This window comes from Neodiprion pinetum, chromosome 4 (genome assembly GCF_021155775.2).
Source record: "Neodiprion pinetum isolate iyNeoPine1 chromosome 4, iyNeoPine1.2, whole genome shotgun sequence".
Taxonomy (NCBI): Eukaryota; Metazoa; Arthropoda; class Insecta; order Hymenoptera; family Diprionidae; genus Neodiprion; species Neodiprion pinetum.
This window is the reverse complement of record NC_060235.2, coordinates 32,938,025-32,958,872: the sequence shown is the minus strand read 5'-3', so window position 1 is coordinate 32,958,872 and position 20,848 is coordinate 32,938,025. Positions and strand designations below refer to the sequence as shown.

The window sequence follows — 20,848 nt, the reverse complement described above, 5'->3', positions numbered from 1 at the left end:
GTAAGCCGTGAACCGTGAACCGCGAACGTGAAATAGGCCACGAAAGCAAAGCAAGTCGAGCCATTTCGTGTACCTGCATACATGCGTATATGTACGTTGATTGCTTGAACAAAGTTTATTATAAACGTTTGCTTTTTTTTATTCTCCTGATTTTCTTATTCGACCCAGTGTACTTTACGATATAGCTAAGGCGTCTGGATAAGCGATACACGACCGGGTGCTGAGCGGAATCGAAAGTGATCCAGCTTGTAGAGTTCCGTGAATTTTTATTTATTTTTTTCACCTCTCTATACCGCGGTTCGCCTTTCGATGCTAAAGTAAAAGTTCGCTCCTCGTTGCAGAGTTGTATATACCGTACACACGTATTAATTGTAGGTATGTAAGGTGCATTGTGTCTGCAAGAAATTAAACCCACTCCACATGTTTGTGTACCATGACTAAAAGAAATGAACATGATTACAATCCACCTTCCGCAATAAGTACGCGTTATTACACTTGAGACGTTTGCTTTGCACGGCATACGGTCCTCACGATCCGTACCCGTACTTTCGCGTGAAAGTCTTTTTTACTTATGTATAGTCGTACAGTACCTACACTTTAGTAAGTTTGCACTCACTTTGCGAGAGACGTCTTGGGGATATTCCTGCAGATGCTAGAAACGGGGGCAACACCTACCTCGTGTATTATACATATGTGCATCGGCCAAGTGGGAGGCATAAGTGAGAGTTATTCAAGAATCACAACGCCGAACATGGTAAGTTTGTGCGTAGCATGTCTATATGCATACATATGCGTATACTATACATGTATATATATGCACACGCATGACGCAAAGCTCTATCGAATTATGAGTCAGCGCGGGCACACCGATACAATTCCTGTTCTGCCGCAACGATTTGTAGGCTCGTTGCATACTGCAGTGATTTCCGAGACGTGGATTACTTTTCATATTTCATTATCATCAATATCAAGTCCTCGGAATTAAAATAGACAGTCCGTATGATCTTTTTTGCATTGAAGAAAAAAAAGAGACAAAGAGAACAAAATCTTCATCCAAACTGGCGATGTTCCGAAAGCGATTATTACTCACGACAAACTATTCCAGACAAAGTTTGCACGCGGAATATCTCAGGCATAGAAATGAGACAGAGAGACCTGTGTTTGAGAAGGTGCGAAAAGAATATGCACCTGGTGAAAACCCCGCTGCTTCTTACCGCCTCTAACCATCGGGTAATATTCCATTCTGACCGAGAGAATTATATGTGTCTTGCAGATATTTCTTAATTCTACGGTCTCGTATACAGCTGGTAGATATAGTTTTCTACGTAGAGCACGAGTAGATTTTTTACCGGAACATAGATCAAGGGACGAATATGTAAAACTTTCCACCCTACAAATAATTGTAACGAAATTTTGTTAGTCAGACGAGATGAAGAGAGAAAATTTTCAAGAGTAGAGGTCTATTACCCCGTGAAACTTGTAGCGACGTCAAATTTTCTACAGATGTTATATTACAAGCGCCGTTACATCTTGTGCTCGGTTATTGCAATTAGTTAGAGAGTGCAATTCTATTTGACGTGTCTAATTCTAATACTTGCAATATTTTTTCCTCGGTATGACTGTATCGTACTGCTGTTTCAATCCGTGTTACCTGCAGTAAACGGTTTAAAGTTAACTCTGAGGAATTACCCTCGTGTTGCAATTCGAATTATTACCGAGCTATTAGAGAGAAACTATACTTATACACTCCTGCCATTTCAATATAGCTTGCCTCGTACGGACTTACAAATGAATGAAAGATCTGTGCAGCTGTTGTTACCAATAAGACACCATGTGCAATATTTTCCAGGAAGCTTTGTGTCAGTAATTATATTTAATTTGAGTATGAATGATAATCGTTCGCGCTAAACGGCTGTGTGTGTGTAGGTGATTAAGAAAGTTATGTAGACATACACGAGTTTATACCGTACGCTTATACTATCGTCGATTTGAGTGGCTTGTAGTGAAAACATAATAACTGATTAATACGGAAGAATTTCGACATCCAAATTTATAGAACGATTGAACTTCGGCGAATGTGATAAAGGGTATAAAAACATTGACAATAATTATGTATCAAAGTCGTAACATTTATATTTGCATTCGAAATGTCATGGTTACATTGGCAATGGTTCGTAATTTGTGTGTGTGCGTTGCAGTTTAAGTGTACACGTGTGTACTGGTTAAGGAGCATTATTATAATTAGTTTTAAAAAAAAATAAGCAATAAGGAAGTGAGTAAGGGGGACAGAAGAAAAAACCGGTTACGCTGATGGTGGGTGTTTGTTATAGCGCTAATAAAAAATTGATTTAATTTTAAGTATCCAAATTACCAAGTGTCACTGCCGCACGGAGGTACAGTAGCAAACTCCTAAAAAAGCTTCGACGCCTTTGATGCTTTGTCTGATAATAAATATACAAACCAGTCACCGGTAGAGCAGCATTCACTTCAACCTCGTTCTCCACCGCAGACCACACCTCTTTGTTATCTGTTTCTGCACCGAAGGAACTCACCCATATGTATACATCGATATCTTTTAGTTGGCCAGATCAAGGCTGAACCTCGGTTGATTACGGTATTGTGCATTGCTGAAAGGAGAAGTGATCGGTTCATGTTGTTCGGATTTTCCTATGCAAGGCGTTACTTCCGCTTTGGACCCTTTGGACATTCCTATAGAAAGCTGCTCTGTATACTACGTAAATATTGGAATTACCCCATGTAATTTACGCAGTCAGCTAATTTCTTGCACGAAGAGCTTGGTTTACGGAAAATATAAATTCGATATTTATGATGGGATTATTTCAATGGTACTTTTGTGTCATTTTGTGAAACATTAGTTTTCCTAGATTTATTTTCTAAGATATGGCATCAACGTCTCTGCCAACATTTTGAATGACCAACTCAACTGCCAACCTTCACAATTTTAGATTACACTAAGGAATTTATTCTGAAGAAAAACTAATGGGTTTTCATTGTTTGCAGTTGTCTTGAATATCGTTCCAATCGGTCGGTTCGTTTCAAGATATTAGGGACCTATAGAATGAAATAAAATGTCTTCTAAGTCTGCAAGTTCTCATTCTGATGAAACGTGCATGTTCAACAAGCAGAAACTTATAATTTGAATTTCTGTATTGAAATTGATATGTGTCAGTGAGCTGGAGGAGTTGAATCATCTCGACGATGTGTCGATGATTATCCACAGAGCAGGCATACCATTCGGCGAAAATTGAAGGCATAAGAAAATTTTCGATACGACGTCGATTTTAATGTTGCCATATTGGCAATCGTTGACGGGCAATTATTTCCTGACTCGGAGCTACGTTCTCGGTGGAAATCAACGCTTAACCAATTTCGTTTCATGTCTAGTGACAAGAGGTTTAAAAAAACTTAAATATATATTCCGCAGTATTTTTACGATATTTCAGAGTCGTTATTAAACAACAATAAAAATGAGCGAACTGGTTTGGGGGATCAAAAATGGAGATCTTGATCAAGTACGGGACATTGTCGAGAACAAGGTTCGTGTGACATTTACCGCTGCAAATAATTTATTTAATTTCATCTTAGCCGACAATTTCTTTCCCGCTATTTGAATTTGATAGCTTTATTCCACGAGTTGATAATTTCACAAGCTGGAATAACATTTTTACGTCAATAGCTGAACTCATTTCTTCATCTGTCATCCTGATAACACTGTAGGTTGGTTGTCAGAATTATCCGTAATCGCAGGCGTTCCTTGAGCTTTACGAATAGCGGGTTTCTCTCAAATCTGTCACTATTCTACTATCCGTATGTCCGACATTGCCAAGTTCTTGGATTTTCAACTCATTCAGACAGGTTTATTTTTCTGACCACTCCATCAATAATTATAGAACATGTTTTCTAGTACGGCCAAGAAGTAACAATATACAATAGTCATGTTGGCGAGACTTGAAGAAATCTTCACTGCTTCGACGCGTGTTGATCATCATCCTACTTAAAAATCAACAACTTTATCAGCTTCACAAAATTTTAATTGAAATCAGCAATTTCGGAAGACCCCTTATTTTTATGTAATAGCATAATGATTTGCCATTACAGAAAATAAGTTTTAATTGAAAGACATGTTACTGTAATACTGTGATCGTAATATGATGTTATTACCGGCAGGATATAGACGTGAATCAAATGATCGATGGGAGAACACCGTTACATTATGCTGCTGATTATGGCCAAGGTGACGTGCTCAGATACCTTTTGGAAAAGGGAGCTGATGCAAATGTGAGTTTGATACATTTTTCTGTCTACTTACATGAGGGTACTGAATACTTAGGCAGTATTCAATTAGCAAATCCCTTGATTCTGGAAGATCAGACTTAGCGGAATAATAATTTCTAATTTCCGACTAACCATATCTCAGAAATCGTTACAGCTTTGTAACTCGGCATTTAAACTTCTATTGTTTAAAAATTGTCATTCTGCTCATCAAAACCTATTTAAGAGGGGATTTAGCTCTGAGACGATGTAGACAAAATTTTCCATGAAAAAATATAGTAAATTGCACTTGCACTATAGATTTGTAAAGTTTAGCTTTATCCTATCTCTGGGAATACCTGGTGGACCAGTTAACGAATAGAAGAAACAATAATAGTATAATTAGAAGGGTGATCGTATTGAATAAATTTAGGGTAAAGTAGTCTTTAAGCAGGACAGTGAAAGACTATTTTCATGATGTGATATAGTGCTAATAATGTTATAAATTATACAGGCAACAGACAAACACGGAATTACAACTCTTTTAGCAGCGATTTGGGAAGGACACACGAATTGCGTGAAATTATTACTCGAAAGAGGGGCAAATCCTGATGGTTCGACGCCAGATGGTACGAGTTACCTTGAGGCAGCTGAGAAGGACGAAATCAAACAGCTGCTTAAATCTCACTAGCAGTGAATCAAATAATCGTCAAGTTTTAATTTTAGTTCTTTATGTTCCTCATAGGAGATTACCATTGCTTTTATTCACTTTCAGCATGTCAAATTGCTATAGACTACTGTATGTATTCTAAAGAAGGGTAGATGAGCGCTAATATTAGGATTATATAATATATTATTTTTTATGCTGGTGTAGAGTTTACTGAAATATCCACAACGAGTTTATGTAAAAGGAAAACCTGTCAATTATTTTGGCATAGCTATACAAATATTGCCTAATTTTTGTAAAAACTTATAATTTTAACATTTTGTGTGATGCCTCCAAGTAACTATCAATGTGCTTTGACCAATGGTTACTTTACTTGCATTAGTTCTATTGTTAAATGCGACGAAATTTTTATCTGTTAAATGTGTTATTTAAACTCGCTGATTAGGTTTGCTATTTTATTCAACCTAGAGCTTCAAAATGAGAACAATTCGCTAGGTGGACAAGTTATAATAGTACGCTTTATTGATGTACTTCGTATTTTTAATAATAAAAAAGAGATTTGCGCTATAATATTGATTGAATTAAAACTGACCAACCATTGACAGCATTTTTTTTTTTTTGACATACTACAAGAAGGATTTGGATATTGATAGTAATTATTAACAAAAAATTATATAGTCACTTTTTTTTGTCTTGTACGTTCTAAAAATCAAATACTTTTTATTATTAACTCATAACACTGAATTTAAAATTCCGGATAACATTTTACATTGGATTTACTGGATAAGACTAAGTGCTATATCTGCATTAAAATATAGATCAAGTGATTATTTCGTACTCCAAAGTTTTGTCACTTGAATGAGTCGTTGAGCTATGGAGTAGAGGAATAAAACATGATGTAAAGATTCTTTGTCTTACATTAGCTAAATTTACAAAAGACGACCTCTGCAATTAGAGCTTCCACATCTGCATATGATTACTTTCCCAGGAATACTTCCTACGTCGTAATTATAATTCCAGGTAAGTTCTTGGCCCGATCTTATATAGTTAAGGGCAAAGAACGCTACCCAAGGAAATCGGACGTCATGAGTATCTACGAATACATTTTGAACAAATACGTTCGGATCACAAGAGTGCTGAAAATAATAAATAGAATAAAATGTCAATAGTTGCAATTGTGATCAGGGATTATCAAATAGGTATAAAATTTAACAGGACTGATACTGTAAGGAACTTACATTAAGGTATCGTCCAATATTTCCTGTTGTCTTTGCATCCATAATATATACAGCTTCGTCTTCACCGAAATATTCTCTCACAGATTTTGATTGAGAGGAACTTAATTGAGCTGGTTTTACGCTTGGTTCAAACCTGCTTGGCTCTCTTCTAATATCTTCGTCATCGTCACTTATAGTAATAAGATCACAATCTGCTTTTTCATTTTGAGAAATGACTATAGGTTTTGAAACAACATTTTCGGAATCCTTAGTCATACTGCCATCTTCACTAGTTTCTTCTGAACCACCTTGATCTTCTCTTTCATTCTTCTTCCGTTTTCTCAACCGTTTCCTAATAAAACGTATTACATCAAGATATTAATCGTTTTCGCACATGTATATGCATACGTTAGTCTAACTATGGTTACTACTTGGTTTCTCACCTAATGGATGAAGCTGGGTCCATATTAAGATCAATATTTTTTCCTATGTTAAAGTCTTCATCAGAGTCTAGAGTTTCCCTTGCTGTTTCCTCATCTTCTTCACTCACTGCATTTGATTTTCTGCCACTTTCATCCGCAGTATCATTTTGTATATCTGGATCCAAGACGTCGCTTTCATAACCGTCTTTAATCCCTTCTACTGCCTCAACGTAATCCAGTTCAGCAAGGTATTCGTCTCCGTAATTTTTTCCTCCTTCGTTAGCACCCTATAGGACGAATAGCTCATAGATTGGCGTATAATTGCTATATTACCAAATTTTACTTTCATGTTTTGTGTGATTCAAAGTTATATACCTGTTCCGTAAGTAGTGTTCCTGCGTAAATGCAAATAAATGATCCAAGTGGAATATCGTGCAAACACCTTATTCCCCAGCCCCGTGACCCTGTTTTGAATACTTGTAATTTTAGAGTGAGGGGGTGCTGAACCACTCTGTTCAAGCAGGTTTTTACGGAGCATTTACATCGTGAGTTACATTCATAGATGCCAGTTGCTACAGCTTCAGGTAATCTTTTATAAACGTATCCAACAGCAGTGTCGGGGACTCTCCCACCCAGGGTAGCTCCCTGTATAGTCAATTGCCAGCATGCACATTTTTCTTTATCCTGGAAATAAAATTTCAGTACTTCTTTGATCACTTGCGCATGTAGAAGGTAATGAATTTGGATTTGAGAATCCGCATTCCTTCTTTTTTTTTATACACACTTGACAATCATCTTCGCAGTCACATCCACACAAAAATTCTGGATCTAAGTTTAAATGAACACCTTCCGTCGGTTGCCTTTGCGTACTGTATCTGATGGTGTCAGGCAAGGCATGATCCAATTCATTTACACATGGAATTAATACGTTTTCAACGCCATAGCTGAGATCCTAAGAAGGGAAATGTCTATGAATTTCAATAAAAATTCGCAATTCTAGAATGTATTAACTATTGCAGAAATTTGTCAGTTATATTTACTTGTACTTATTGATGTAACATGTACCTTAATATTGACGAAACATTTGTCTAATACAAACTCGGCTAGGCAATGTACCCAGTAATCGAAATCAAACAAATCCACGGACATAGGACTGCCAGTGACCCGCAGGTATTGGTGCAATTCTTCTATTGTACGAAGGCGGATCCCACACGGAGCTTGGTAAAGTATTATCTTTTTCAGTTTTGGGTATTTGCATAGTTGTCGGTTCCAACCACAAAGCAACGGTATTGAAAGAGGCGAATAGACACGGAGATTGTCAGGTGTATGAGACATTATTCCTTCAACGCACTTCGATCCACACTTGTGGGGTACATATTCGCGCGTCGGAACCTTATTTTTCGTTTGATAATACTGCCGAAATAATACTTCATTATTGGAAGAACATATCGTACATTGGTGATGTAATAAAACACTTGTATCAATAGCATCATTCATTAAAATGACAAAGTTTCATTACAACTTACAACAATACTGTGCGAAGGTTTTATATTACTTCCAGTCCCAGCATTAATAGTAACAGGTAAATTGGCAGTTTCAATAACGGGTTGCTTTTTACTAGTACTTTTTCTAGCAACAGCGCGTGTTTGAGTTGGGGCTTGTATTGCAACTGTAGTACTTGCAGGAACGCTAATTGCACCTGCACTGGTTTGTATTTCTACAATTTTTTGTGATTTTTGATTTCCAGATTGTGCTTCGTCATCTGGTTCGATGTTAAATGATGTATATTCCACATAGGGAAGACTATTACGCTGAAAAATATGTTCAATGTAAGGCGGAAATGTGCAGATTCATGCTATACTCACGTTTGTTGCAGGTGGGAAACGATGACTGGCGTTGTTAAGAGAAGCATGATGGCCATGCTGTCTAAGGTTTGCCTTAAGTAATTCGTCATAAAGAGGACCCAATCTTGCAGAACCTCTGTAAATCCACTCTGTTCTTCCATCTGCATTAAAATACATTTGCACTAAACTTGCATCAATTTGCATCACTTTTGCAATCCACCATTTTGCGTTCCATTCAGTCTTTACCACCTGACCAGTTTGCAATTTAACCATTGGCCTTTCAGGATACGATTCCATGTACTTTTTTACAAACTCCCGAGATTCTTTTGGCACATCTTCCCATACTCGAGAAGACCATTCGTTTACTATTAGGATATGTTTATGAATAACATATTGAGCATATCCATCATCAAAAAAGACCAAGTACCTGTCCAATGAATTGAAAGATTAATCGAGTCAAGTCAACTTTCAGTTACACAAATCAAAAACTTTGAAAAGCTGATGAGGTTTTTATTTCATTGATTCTCCTCTTAACGTGATCACTGACTGCACTCCTACCTGTACTTATTTGTTGATTTAGGTGGTTCTGCAATCACTCCACTATAGTATCCGCAAGCATTCACATCTTTGAAAATGGCTACAATTCTAGTACCCACAGGTATAAGAACAGAACTCGGTATTGCTAGTGCAAGTTGTGTACCCATCACTGTTCTTACCACAGAATTGTTCTTCTTTGTTAATATCTTAACACGGTACTGCGAAGGGCTTCGCGATTGCACCGATTGGATCTGCATATCAATATGTACGTTCCAGTGTGATTATAACAGCTAAAGATTTTCGTAAATTTTTGGGAGTTTGGAGACTTGATGTCACGAAGATATATCAAAATTAGAACAATCATCACTGTTGAGGTTAAACTCTTGAATTTTTCAGAAAATGTAGCCATGCCTTGCTTTACATACCCTTCCCTTAACCCACGACATCAGTGGGTGTTTCATGATATATACTAGATCTCCAACGTCTGGCATAGGCTTAATCAGTTGGCCAGCAGGTGGCAAATCAACTACGACTAATTGAGTCTCGATTCCATCAAGTGGTAAAATTTCTGGCTGACTCTCAGAAGCTGGAACTGGTGGAGCACGCATTTGAGTGACTTTCTTCGTTGCGACAAGTGGATAGTTAGGAATTTCTGTAGAATCTGAATCTATATCAATCTCTTGAAGCATTTTAATCTGTGGTTTGAACTCGTCATATAGACGATTCCGCAACTTGTCCATTTCGCACATCATTTTCGATAAACTTTTGTCTATTTCTTCATTGGTTTCTGCAAGCCGTTTGTTCGTTCACATCACTGAATAGTTAAGTAGTAGTACTGTGATATTGATACTGAACAAAATCGTTAGAAATACATTAGATTTCAAGGTTTCCCTCATTTCCAACTCTCGAGAACTTACCATCTATCTTATTCCACTGTTGCTTCAATACAATATTAGCTTGTTCAATTTGGTAGTCGATATCATACTTTTTAAATATCGTTGATAAAGCACTATCCATCTTTTCTTCCATATCTAGCAGAACATCCTCAGGTATGTAGTCATCTGAAAATTTTTGAAAATAACGCTGAATCTGAAAAGTCAATTACTTCGATTGCGGAGTTTCTTTAAATTTAAGAATCAGAGATATTCCAATATGGTACCTTCCTCCTCTGGTCCATTGACTTCATCATTATCCGAATCATCACTATCTGATATTTCTACTTCCATAGTGTGATCTGGAAAATCACATTCTAAAAGTGGCTTCCGATTCAAAAGACAATCCACTAGACTCTGAAAACAAAAGCAAATCTGACTGCACAGCTTAGACCTATATATTTCACATGACAGAATCGAAACAGCTGAAAGTCCAAAAGGTGGAGTTGTTTTAGAATTACTTTTTTAGTGTAGCTAGTTTTCAATGACAAATTTCATCTATAACTGTGATTTAGCAAACTAAACTTTAAAGTAAATAAACTTGGTGTTATAATTGCAGATGACTAGTAAGACTGACCTCTTGATGACTAAGCGCAGCATCTAAGCATGCTTCACATATGAATCGTTTCTTTTTTTTTGTTGCAGCTGAACCATAAAATATACAAGCAAACGAAGGTGCCGATTTCATATTTATTCCAGACTTGCACTTGAAGTTAATACAATTGTTGTTAAAACTGTTAGCTGATCTATTTTTTCTGTTTTTCGTAGCTGGTTGCTCATCGTCAGAGCCAAGCTCAATGACTTCCATATCTTCGGCTCCAGCCATAATTGTAAGAATCGAATCTGGAAGTAAGCTTCGTGTAGAATTGGCACACTCATTCCAGGTAATATTTAAGAAATATTTTATACCGCACATGATAAAAATCTGTAGAAAGTGAATTCTGTAAAGATTTGAGTGTTTCAAAACTTACAACAGAAAATATTATGCTTACATTTTTCAGCTACAAGTTGATTTACATAAGCCTGTATGTTAGAAATTCGTAAATATCGGGCTATTGAAATTGATAAATAAATATTTGAGGGTGCTCTTTATGGACCCTCAAAGAAATTAATTTTATAATAAAATACACGCACGCACACATTAGTATGAAATATCATTCAATATCTTCTAGCTAGTTGATTAAAGGTTAAATTTTCGAAACAGAATGAAACAACCAAACGTTATTTCTAATGTTTTAGAGCATCATGTTCGGCAGTATGTATGCGTACAAACTTTTTTATAATAAAATTACGTTATTATTCACAAATTCAATACAATTTTTACTAATCATTGGAACTTCCTTTTGATCTATTTGTCATGAGCGTCAGTGCAAAACGAGTAAACGGAGCGCTTAGCGCGGCGCAATAAAACATTCGCAGGTTCAATATATGTGTATATATGTAGGTTCGTCCATGAATCGTGATACGTATCAATGTACCGCCCGAAGTGGCCCGAACTGCCTGACTGCCTTGGTCTGACAGGTCGGCGTAAGCAGAGAGAGAGCCAACGCTCGCGGTTTTTATGTTTCCGATTTCGTAGCGCCCTCTAAGACGAAACAAAGTTCAAATAAAAGTAAATGGATTCAGTAATTTTTATAAAATATTACATGTATGATAATAATACTGTCACGTAACACCAATTAAAATGTTGCGTTGAGTGCGTTTACATCGAGGGTTAGAGTCAAGTCAGGTTCGGGTTTGAATTGAGTTTCAGTCGAGTTGGAGTCGGGTTACAGCTGGGTTGCCGTTACGAACCGGATGTGTATAAACTAACTAGTTAAAACACCGATCGAATTACCCCAAAATGTTTAGTACGCAACCGAATAGTCGAACGCGATGGGGTTTGTTGTTTTCGCACTTTTCCCACTAGCATAGAATGTGTAAAAATTGATTAGTAGGCAAGTAGCGACCAGAAGGGACGAATAGCGAACCGGCGAAGCAGGAAGAGATCCTGCATTTCACGAACACACCTCGAGAAGCAAATAATAGTTATGATTGGTTATGATAATTTAATGCCGGTTGACTCCGTAAGAATCCAACGTGGGCGCCACTGTTCCCCTAAGCTACCCCCAGTCTTACTACCCCCACCCTTTTAACTGAGCTCCCCTAGCCAGTGCAAATCTCGGACGGACGCATGTTTTCTTAAGGGATTCTTGCCGAATATAACGTGAAAGCTTGAGGAGAATAAAGTGGAGCTGAATCTTGTGAGTGACAAATTATTCTTCAAAGTCCACTAGTATAAGTTTACTCACGAAATTTGGTGCTTGTGGTGTATCGTGTACAATAAATTAACGAGAAATGTGAAACTTGTGCTCAAGGCGTTCCTGGGGGGGTGATGGCTTTCATGCCGACAGCGTCTCCCGCAAAGATTTCACCATTTTTCTATTTGTTACAATATTTTTGCTGTTCCCCGTAGAATATGTCAGTTTACTTTAAACTAACCTGTCCACGGAACAGAGCACGTGATTGTTTAGAAATGTTGCATGCCGAGATATTCGTATCGTAAATATTCGGAGTACTGTTCTCGTACCTTTGTGAAGTCATTTGTTTTGTTGCACGTTCATTTTGTTGTTCATATAGATTTTTCTTGAGACGCTTTATTGAGTCACTGCTCATCACGTTACAGCCTAACGATATTCTATATTAGTAATTGATAATACGGTATTACGTATTGCTTTCTATTATTCGGCGAATATTACTCATGCATACAGTTTATGTATGCTTAGCCCTGGCTTAGCCAATTTGTTGTTAGAGAGAGGCATCTTATTTCACGACAGCCATATTGTAAAAATTTTAAAACCGACACAATTATGTTTTGAGTCATCCGAGGTTAGCCTCGTTTGCGTCAACAATTGAAGCTGTTTACCTAATAAATTGTTCATTATTATTGATATTATTATGTTACTGTTTAAATTATTTTTTATTTAACAAATAAATTATTATCATTCATGTCCAATCTCAGAGTTCAAATTTCGTCACGTAGGTATATTAAAAAAAAATAAATTGTTCAATTAACAATTTATTTATAATTTTTTCCTTTTACTTAAGTAGCTAATTACAAAGAATACACATTCAGATTGTTGCATGTTTATGGTGAGTGGCAAGAAATATTTGCTGTGGTAATGACGTCTAATAACGTAGAAAAATATTATTTGTTAGAATGTGTTTTTCAGCTTTGTTAATCCCATGCATCATTACAAAAATTCAAACTCACTGAAAATATTTTTATCAATAAACTGATCCCTCAAAAATAATTTACACTGTTGGTGTTATGTAATTCTCAAGTAGCGCTCATATAAACAAGTTTATTTTTTCCAAATTTATTTTCAAGTTTTGAAATGAGTTCTAAGAATCACAGCAAACTTTCTGTTGCTTCAAATGTTTAAAATAATACATTTTACTTAGATTGGATCCTGTTTAGCATTGATGAACAGAATTGAATTTTACAGTCATATTTTGTTTTATGTCAAAAATTTAGTAATTTACTTTCTTTTTACTCATTATAGTGTCAGTTTTGCTCATAATAAAAATATTCTTTTTCTAGTCTTGTTTTGAGCAATCTTTCAATTTTTCTATGTTAAGTTTATTCTTCAGATCACAAATATTTTTCTCATATATTGGAAGCTTATGTTTATGAATATTTGCATGCATTTAGTATTTCTGTCTTGTTCCTGGACAAAAAATAGTCTAGAATATATCACGCTTCAGTATCGTTAAGAAAATCTTTTTGGTGAACGGCCTTTAATCCTCAGTTGTGTAGAAGTAGTTTGGATTGCCATTTGTACAGTAGTGGTTGATGTGATATGTATTTTAAATGATAGAATAATAAATATGTCAGTAAAATTTGAGTAGTTTTTTTTATTTTTACCAGACGTAACGTAACGTACAAAGGACTAATTCTGATCCATAAGTCAGCTGAAAATGGAATCCGGAAACAATTTACCTGATGTGGATAATTACCTTTGTGGTGATCATCAGCAATTTTGCGTGTCATGGACTTCCCACCAGTCTAACATGCATAATGCATTTCCAAAATTGTTGAGCTCCGAACAGTTTGTTGACGTCACGTTGGCCTGTGACGGCGGCTCTATAAAATGTCACAAGGTTGTACTATCTGCCTGTAGCGATTATCTAGAGCGACTGCTTCTGGATATTCCCTGCACTCATCCAATAATTTTTCTTCGCGACATGAGAATGTGGGAACTTCAGGCGCTCGTTGAATTTATGTACCGTGGAGAGGTTTATGTCGCACAACAGCAATTGACAAAGCTGATGCAAGCTGCCGAAGCTTTACAGGTAGGCAATTTACAGACTGCGGTATCTGTATTACTCTTATGAATTATTATATGGATAATTGGTTTTTGAGTAAAAATATTCCTGAATTAGTTTGATAAAAAGTAGAGACACTATCTTGTCAGAGATACAATCAAACTTAGGTCAATTTCAAATCGTTTTGTTATCTCACTCTTTACGCTGAACGTAAATTTAATCTTTATACAATTTAATCTTATACTCACGTATGTATGTATGTGTCTATAATTATTACGATCTTTATCTTTTTTTTACATAATGTATTCTACGTTACTCTTATCGCTATTCAACTACACTCGAAAAACGTTTTCTTGGCCTGTATACTAAATCTGTACACGCGAAGCTTCAGGTGATAGATAAATCACCAGTGGGTGTAAAACTTACATTTCAGATATTCGTTGTTTAGCAAAAATATATCTTCTGAAAATTTGAGTTGCATGTTTAACTCCTCATTTTCATGATCCAGTCTCGTATACTTCGATGAACAAAAACTTTATGTTGATGAGGTTCTCACACTGTATTCTCTGAAGGAAAGAAAGTATTTCTTACATGTCCGGCTTAGTCACTTGTAAATCTACTGTATAGGTACGCGGTCTATCGAATCAAGGAAAAGACAACCCGGACCTGAATGCTGAATCCAGTTCCCAACAATCAAATAATCTTGAGACGCCAACAATTCCGACAAAACAAATAACAATCGACAATATCAAAATTGAAGATACACCGATGATGGCTGCAAATAATGCCAATCTTCTCGAGTGCACCCCGACAATTGGATCTCTTCAAGTGACTCCTACTGCAGCACCCAGCGCAACTCAGAACTCTCAGAATTCTGTTAACATGGAACACACAGAGGCACTTCACCACTTGGAAAAAGCATTGAGTGCTTGCGAAGCAACTCTCACCGAGACTCCGGGACTGGTGAAGATGGAGCCGGATGAACAATTCAACCATGATCAGAAACCATACACTATTAGCATGGTCCGTGCTACTAACTGCACACCGGGCAGCCCGTTTCCAGCAATTGAAGGTCAGAAAATTTTTCATATCACTACACATATGACTTCAGTGTTGAAATAATTTCTTGAACATTTTATAGTGAGAGTATTGTTTCCGAGATATGCATTTGTCGAATTTTCAACGTGAAATAAATTTTTTTTAATACAAACACACCTTAACGTTCATGAATGAAATATCTACCTACCCCATAATTAGTATGTTTATAACAGTGATTACGAACCCATTTATTCTAGGCTACCAAAGACGACAGCGCCGTTCCGAAGAAGAACTGAAACAAGCTTCCGACATGGTCGCACGTGGTATGACGTTCCAAGTTGCTTCAGAAAAATATAACATCCCAATTAGTACAATCCGTTTTTACATGGTACGCAAGGGAATCTTACAGAGGAGGAAACGTGGACGCGGATCCAATAGTCTTGGAATGAACAGTCAACCAGGTAGTCCTGCGAGCCCACCGTTTCACATGATGAACTACCGATTGCCGGAGAGTCTGAACACCAGTTTACCTTAGTGCTATCCTAAAAAGTAGTGAGATCTTAGATTACAGTTAAGTCAAATTGATTGATTTCCAACATCTTGGAGCTGTTCCAGACTAATTTTTCATAGGAACCTCACCACTTCTTGGAGGTCGTGTCATTTTAGGTTACTGATACACTGTTAAGATGGTAAAATCTAAGATCATTACGGAGAAATAAGAATTCAGTGCGATGATTGAGAACGTAAATGTAAATTAAAGGATGCTCTATTGAATTGTCTTAGCGAGAGGTGAAGTCCTGCACTATTGTGCATCAGGCATGAGCTATGTTACTCTAAATGATTTCTGATTTTTGGTACTATGTTGCTTTCATGAATTCAAAATTATTAGACGTTCAATGACTGGAGCACAAGACTGTAGATTTAAAAATGAGAGATTATTTGCCAGATTTATTAATCCATTTTCTAGGCGTAAGACTACCTCTGTATTTCGATGACGCTCTATTGACAAAATGTCTAGGTTTGTCAATTCCCGTTTATCGATGGTAAATAGTTTACTACTTTGTTAACGAATTTCGTTAACAGATTTTGTACAGCTTTACTATCGGCTCAACACATTGCTTTATGTACTTACTCAGAACATAATTGTTCTTATGTTTTCATATCTTTGATTTATTTGATTTTTTTTTTTTTTTTATTGCTCAAATTGTAAATTATGATTATGACAGTTACTCTCTTTCGTACATTGGTATTAACAATGATCCATTTTCAGTTCTTACATTTTCTTTTGTTATAATATTAAAATGACTATCATTTGCTTCACTCAATCGTTGCCTTATGAAATAAGTTACTATTCGCAATTAGAAATCATCATCATAGGATTTACGCTAGCAAAAATTTAAGGCAACTACTGAAAAAGAACAACACGTTTCTTCCCATCGCGTATTATCAACTAGACTATTTTCGTAGAAATAAAAAAATCTAACATATATGTTGGAGCTAATGATAAGTTTACTAGTTAATAGTTCATGCTTGGAGCCAGAAATAGTCGAAAATAATATGCCTCACTCTCTATTATAAGTCTCGAACAGCTCGCGTATGTATATACTCATCGTAAAAAATGTTTTTCAGATTTACTGCGTTAATTTTATTCGAGACGGTGAGTTCTCATCCATCACTGGTCCATTCGTGATCATATAATTCGTCATTCGCTCAACTATTTCACTCATAGTCAAAACCCAATGCAGGACACTGAAGTGCCTGTATAGTTGAATTTCAGGTTCGAATTATTACATGTGTTATCTCGTGAAAAGCCGATTGGTTTAAGTTAAGTCTGGAAAATACTTATACGATGTATTTTGGTCCAGTTTCAGTCTTGAACTTGGTTTACAGGATTATAAATCAAATTTGAATGAGAAATCCAGGTCTATGAAGCTTTGAGAGATAAAAATGCACCTTAACATGATGCGATAAATGCTACTTTATCATTCCTCTGTATACAACGTATTAAGAAATTGAACAATGCAGTGACTGACGATAAAGCCTGAAAATTGCTTTTGTGATACTGACCATATATTAATGATTATACTAACAGAACTAAGTTTGAGACTGGAGATACTGGGAATACTTAATTAATTAGTAATAACTTAGTAACCGCAGCCCCCGTATCCTTATACAGATATTTTTGTAGGCACTTTATCATGAAAAGTGAGTTCTTTCTGGCCATTTCTCATAAACTATGCAAATACACTGATAAATATATTGTTAAATTATATGGTAACGAGTAATTAGATCGATATTCTTTCAGAGATAACTGTTTAGCTTTCATAGGCGCCACGAAAAAAATGAGGAATCATGACATATAGTAAATTAATCAATGCTTATTACGCAATAGTGTACAAACATAAAGTTTTAAATAGAGGGTAGAAAGAAGAAAACAAAATAATTTTACCATTTTTAACAAAAATGATGGAAGAAAGTCATGATTATAATTTTTTATCTATCATTTTTGTTGAAGTTGGTTTGGCCTTTCAGAAAAGTTTTGTCTAATAGGCAATAATAATGACAACATTTGAAGTCGTAGAGAGCGATGTATTGCCTTTGTTAAATAGCATTTTGATAGAATCATATTTTTCCATACTATGCAATAAAATCGACCCATATTAGTTGAGAGTGTTTTACAGGTAACAGTGCTGAACAAAGGACCATATACCAAATTATTTTCATACTGTTTGACGATAGTAATTTATTTTACAAAGCTTTCAAAAAGCATTTACAACGTTACATAATTCACAGCAATGTAATCCGCGATTACGCACCATTAAACGAGCTAAGTAGTCATGTCAAGCAACAGATATAAGATTATGATACGTTTTGCGTTGTTTCGCATATAACTGTCCTAGACAAATTGAGACAAAGAAAATATTTGGGAGAAAAGTTATTCGTCATTTTGCGCTTATGTTTACTGTTTTAATGAAATTAAGAATTCTTATAGTAATTTTTTCATATAAACTAAAAATACATTTGTAATGTATGGGACATTCCATGTTAAATCGACCTGGGTCTGACCGTTGACCTGTCCGATTTGGCTCGGGATTATTTTATATAATTGCTTTGACTCGAAGGCACTAGTTTTTTCGACATTTTTCGAATTGATTTGAATTAGTCGCTATAAATTTTGAAAGCTATTACATTGATCGACACAATTTAAAAACTTTTTAACATTCGATTTTTCGGCAAAATCTTGATTTTCATATCCCAAATATCCGATCTTATTTTTTATTCCGGTTGATATGTACCGAATGCCAATATATGCGTCGACGAACGAGGAATGTCGGTTTTAGTGTGAGAAAACAATCAACTCACAAAAATCGGTCAGAATTAATTTATCTCAAGTGTTACAGTTTACCGTGGTTTTACGATAAGTAAATCGAAGAAACGATTTTCGATTCGATGTTCAGCACTTCTTCTGTATACTCTTAGGTACAAATTATTGTCCTAAGCTTCCAGTCGACAAAGGTTTTATGAAGATTATTGAACCCAGTATTTCAAACCAATGAAGAATAATTAATTCTTTAACGGCATACATAACGCATTTGTAAGATTAGCAAAAATGTTGAACCAGTAAGGTTCAGAGTGTTTGTGTCTTTATTTTCTAGCGGTAATCCGTGTCATACTCATGTGTATAATAATATTTCATAACGTGTAACTAAACAACAATCAAATAAGCGTGGAAAATACTTAACGATTATTGTCATAGCCGCTATTAGGATATACTATATGCATATTTAGCCATTTTTTATTATCCTAATTCTATTTAATTTCTATCATTTATTATTTATCAATTACCCATTTCTACCGAGTTAGGTATTATTATTTGTAGAGACTACTACATTTCGCAGCTGAAAATTCTGGTTCGATGCTTTATTAATCATTTCCGTAAGTGTATTATTCAGTTGCCAAACTTCGGTTCAATCACTAAAGCAAGGAATCTGGCTGAAGTTCTCTCTCCCGTGTCAATTCATGTTTAATCAAATGATCTTTCGGGCCTAATCATGTTTCATTGATATTGACTTCATAAATCTGGATTAGTTGTAAAATAACAAACGCGAAAAATGGAACATAGAATGAAGTATTTACAGAGCATTATTTCCAATGTCTCACTTTTTTAGAAATAGTCGTCATAAAGTTTTTTTAATTGCCAGAAAAAATCGTCTTTTTCAAAAATGAAAATGTTCCTATGTCAACAATTAAAACTGTCTATAAAACTCAGAAAAATTACCCAATTGATGGTAAATGTTACAAAATTATTTTATTCTTGGCTCCACCGTTATAATTGAATATATACGACGATTTGGCCAACAGGTATCATACTATTACTATTTGATAACGATCTGTCATATCTGTACTTGCCACATCTGCTTTAGTCTGAAGTCTGCGAAATTTGTGTCACACTGGAAACATTAGTTAGTTGATTGTACAATTGTTACTGCATCACGAATAATTCTGGATATAATTCCGTTACGCCTATGTATTTTGATATCATAATTCGCTATTATGAATCCCCGATCAGGTATATATTATAGATATATAAATATCCATTATGTTTCTGTTCAAGTGAATATTCTACTCTATGTAGAAATTTACCAATTGTAGAAAAATCTTTTTTTTTTAGATCATTAGCCATATAAGTTGCCAGCGATGTTTTTAGCAGCTAAAGAGGAAGAAAAAAAAAAAAAAATTGCCAGATTCTTGAAATCAAAGTATTTTCCGTCATTTTTATGAAATGATGATTAACGTTTTAAGAATATATGATTACTTAATTTTAGGATGCGTAAGATGTCTTAGTGAAGCATGCTTCGAATTAGAAACTTAGAGCAGCAGTATGATAATGATGATAATAATAATAATAACAAATAATAATAACTATAATGATGATCCCGTTAATGATGACGAAGATGATGATGATGGTTATTATTAGTTACAAAGTAAGGCATTTATTAAGTGCAAAGTATTTCTTAATAAAAGTAATCACAAAAACAACATGGTCGTGTGTTATTATTGATCATTTAAAACTATTTTATTAATTCTTCAATCTTACGTTGTTACTTATACGTTTATTTTCACATACACTATCGTACGAATACTAAAATATTTTAGAAAATTTGTAGAAGGTAATAAAAGAGATCTCTTCAAAATCAAATCATACATCATTAGTGAATTATTCATACTTAAATATTCGCATTCATATAATTTACAGTAAGTGAATTATTTTGTTATTAAACCCAAAGTAACAGAAAATCATTAACCTAATCTCGAATACAGAGACGAACGCAGGTTTTTGAGGGTCAATTTTTAAACTTTGACTGCACATAATTTTTCAGAGAAACCATTATGCGTGGTAGAATTTGAGAACAGTCGGTTTCCTGTTGGAACGTAGGTATTATAGAAATAAGTCTCATTTTTTAGCAACTGCAGATATTTCAGAATGGCCGGCGAAAGCCGTACCTTTAATTCACAAGGATCTCACCTAATTTTGTGAAACGTAAAATTATTACACCTGTGGTTGTGAACGTGATTAATAATTCTGGCTCTCATTGTCAGATTCTCACGC

The 20,848-nt window shown here is 35.3% G+C and overlaps 3 protein-coding genes across 6 annotated transcripts; 2 read left to right on the top strand and 1 right to left on the bottom strand.

Annotated features, from left to right (window-relative positions):
- Positions 1-543: 543 nt before the first annotated feature.
- LOC124217571 (myotrophin) lies at positions 544-5,509 on the top strand. Of its 3 annotated transcripts, XM_069135151.1 has the most exons (4): positions 2,528-2,846; positions 3,022-3,557; positions 4,189-4,299; positions 4,787-5,509. In XM_069135151.1, the coding sequence occupies exons 2-4, from the start codon at positions 3,489-3,491 to the stop codon at positions 4,961-4,963; spliced, it is 357 nt and encodes a 118-aa protein (XP_068991252.1). In that variant the 5' UTR covers positions 2,528-2,846; positions 3,022-3,488; the 3' UTR covers positions 4,964-5,509. The 3 variants fall into 3 exon arrangements, with proteins under 3 accessions (XP_046479362.1, XP_068991252.1, XP_046479363.1); XM_046623406.2 differs by lacking the exons at positions 2,528-2,846; positions 3,022-3,557 and adding an exon at positions 544-754; XM_046623407.2 differs by having other exon boundaries at positions 2,528-3,557.
- egg (SET domain bifurcated histone lysine methyltransferase eggless) lies at positions 5,243-11,818 on the bottom strand. Of its 2 annotated transcripts, none has more exons than XM_046623396.1 (15): positions 11,729-11,818; positions 10,884-10,914; positions 10,469-10,734; positions 10,119-10,248; positions 9,877-10,020; positions 9,385-9,746; positions 8,981-9,210; positions 8,444-8,849; positions 8,105-8,389; positions 7,644-7,991; positions 7,363-7,530; positions 6,954-7,262; positions 6,600-6,865; positions 6,178-6,508; positions 5,243-6,075 (listed from the first exon to the last, which is right to left on the bottom strand). In XM_046623396.1, exons 1-15 carry the CDS (start codon positions 11,801-11,803, stop codon positions 5,869-5,871), a joined length of 3,558 nt encoding a protein of 1,185 aa, XP_046479352.1. In that variant the 5' UTR covers positions 11,804-11,818; the 3' UTR covers positions 5,243-5,868. The 2 variants fall into 2 exon arrangements, with proteins under 2 accessions (XP_046479352.1, XP_046479354.1); XM_046623398.2 differs by lacking the exon at positions 11,729-11,818 and adding an exon at positions 11,207-11,479.
- Positions 11,819-12,007: 189 nt separating this feature from the next.
- LOC124217569 (broad-complex core protein isoforms 1/2/3/4/5) lies at positions 12,008-20,277 on the top strand. The gene is made up of 4 exons (XM_046623404.1): positions 12,008-12,134; positions 13,802-14,226; positions 14,827-15,271; positions 15,495-20,277. The coding sequence occupies exons 2-4, from the start codon at positions 13,852-13,854 to the stop codon at positions 15,770-15,772; spliced, it is 1,098 nt and encodes a 365-aa protein (XP_046479360.1). The 5' UTR covers positions 12,008-12,134; positions 13,802-13,851; the 3' UTR covers positions 15,773-20,277.
- Positions 20,278-20,848: the final 571 nt, after the last annotated feature.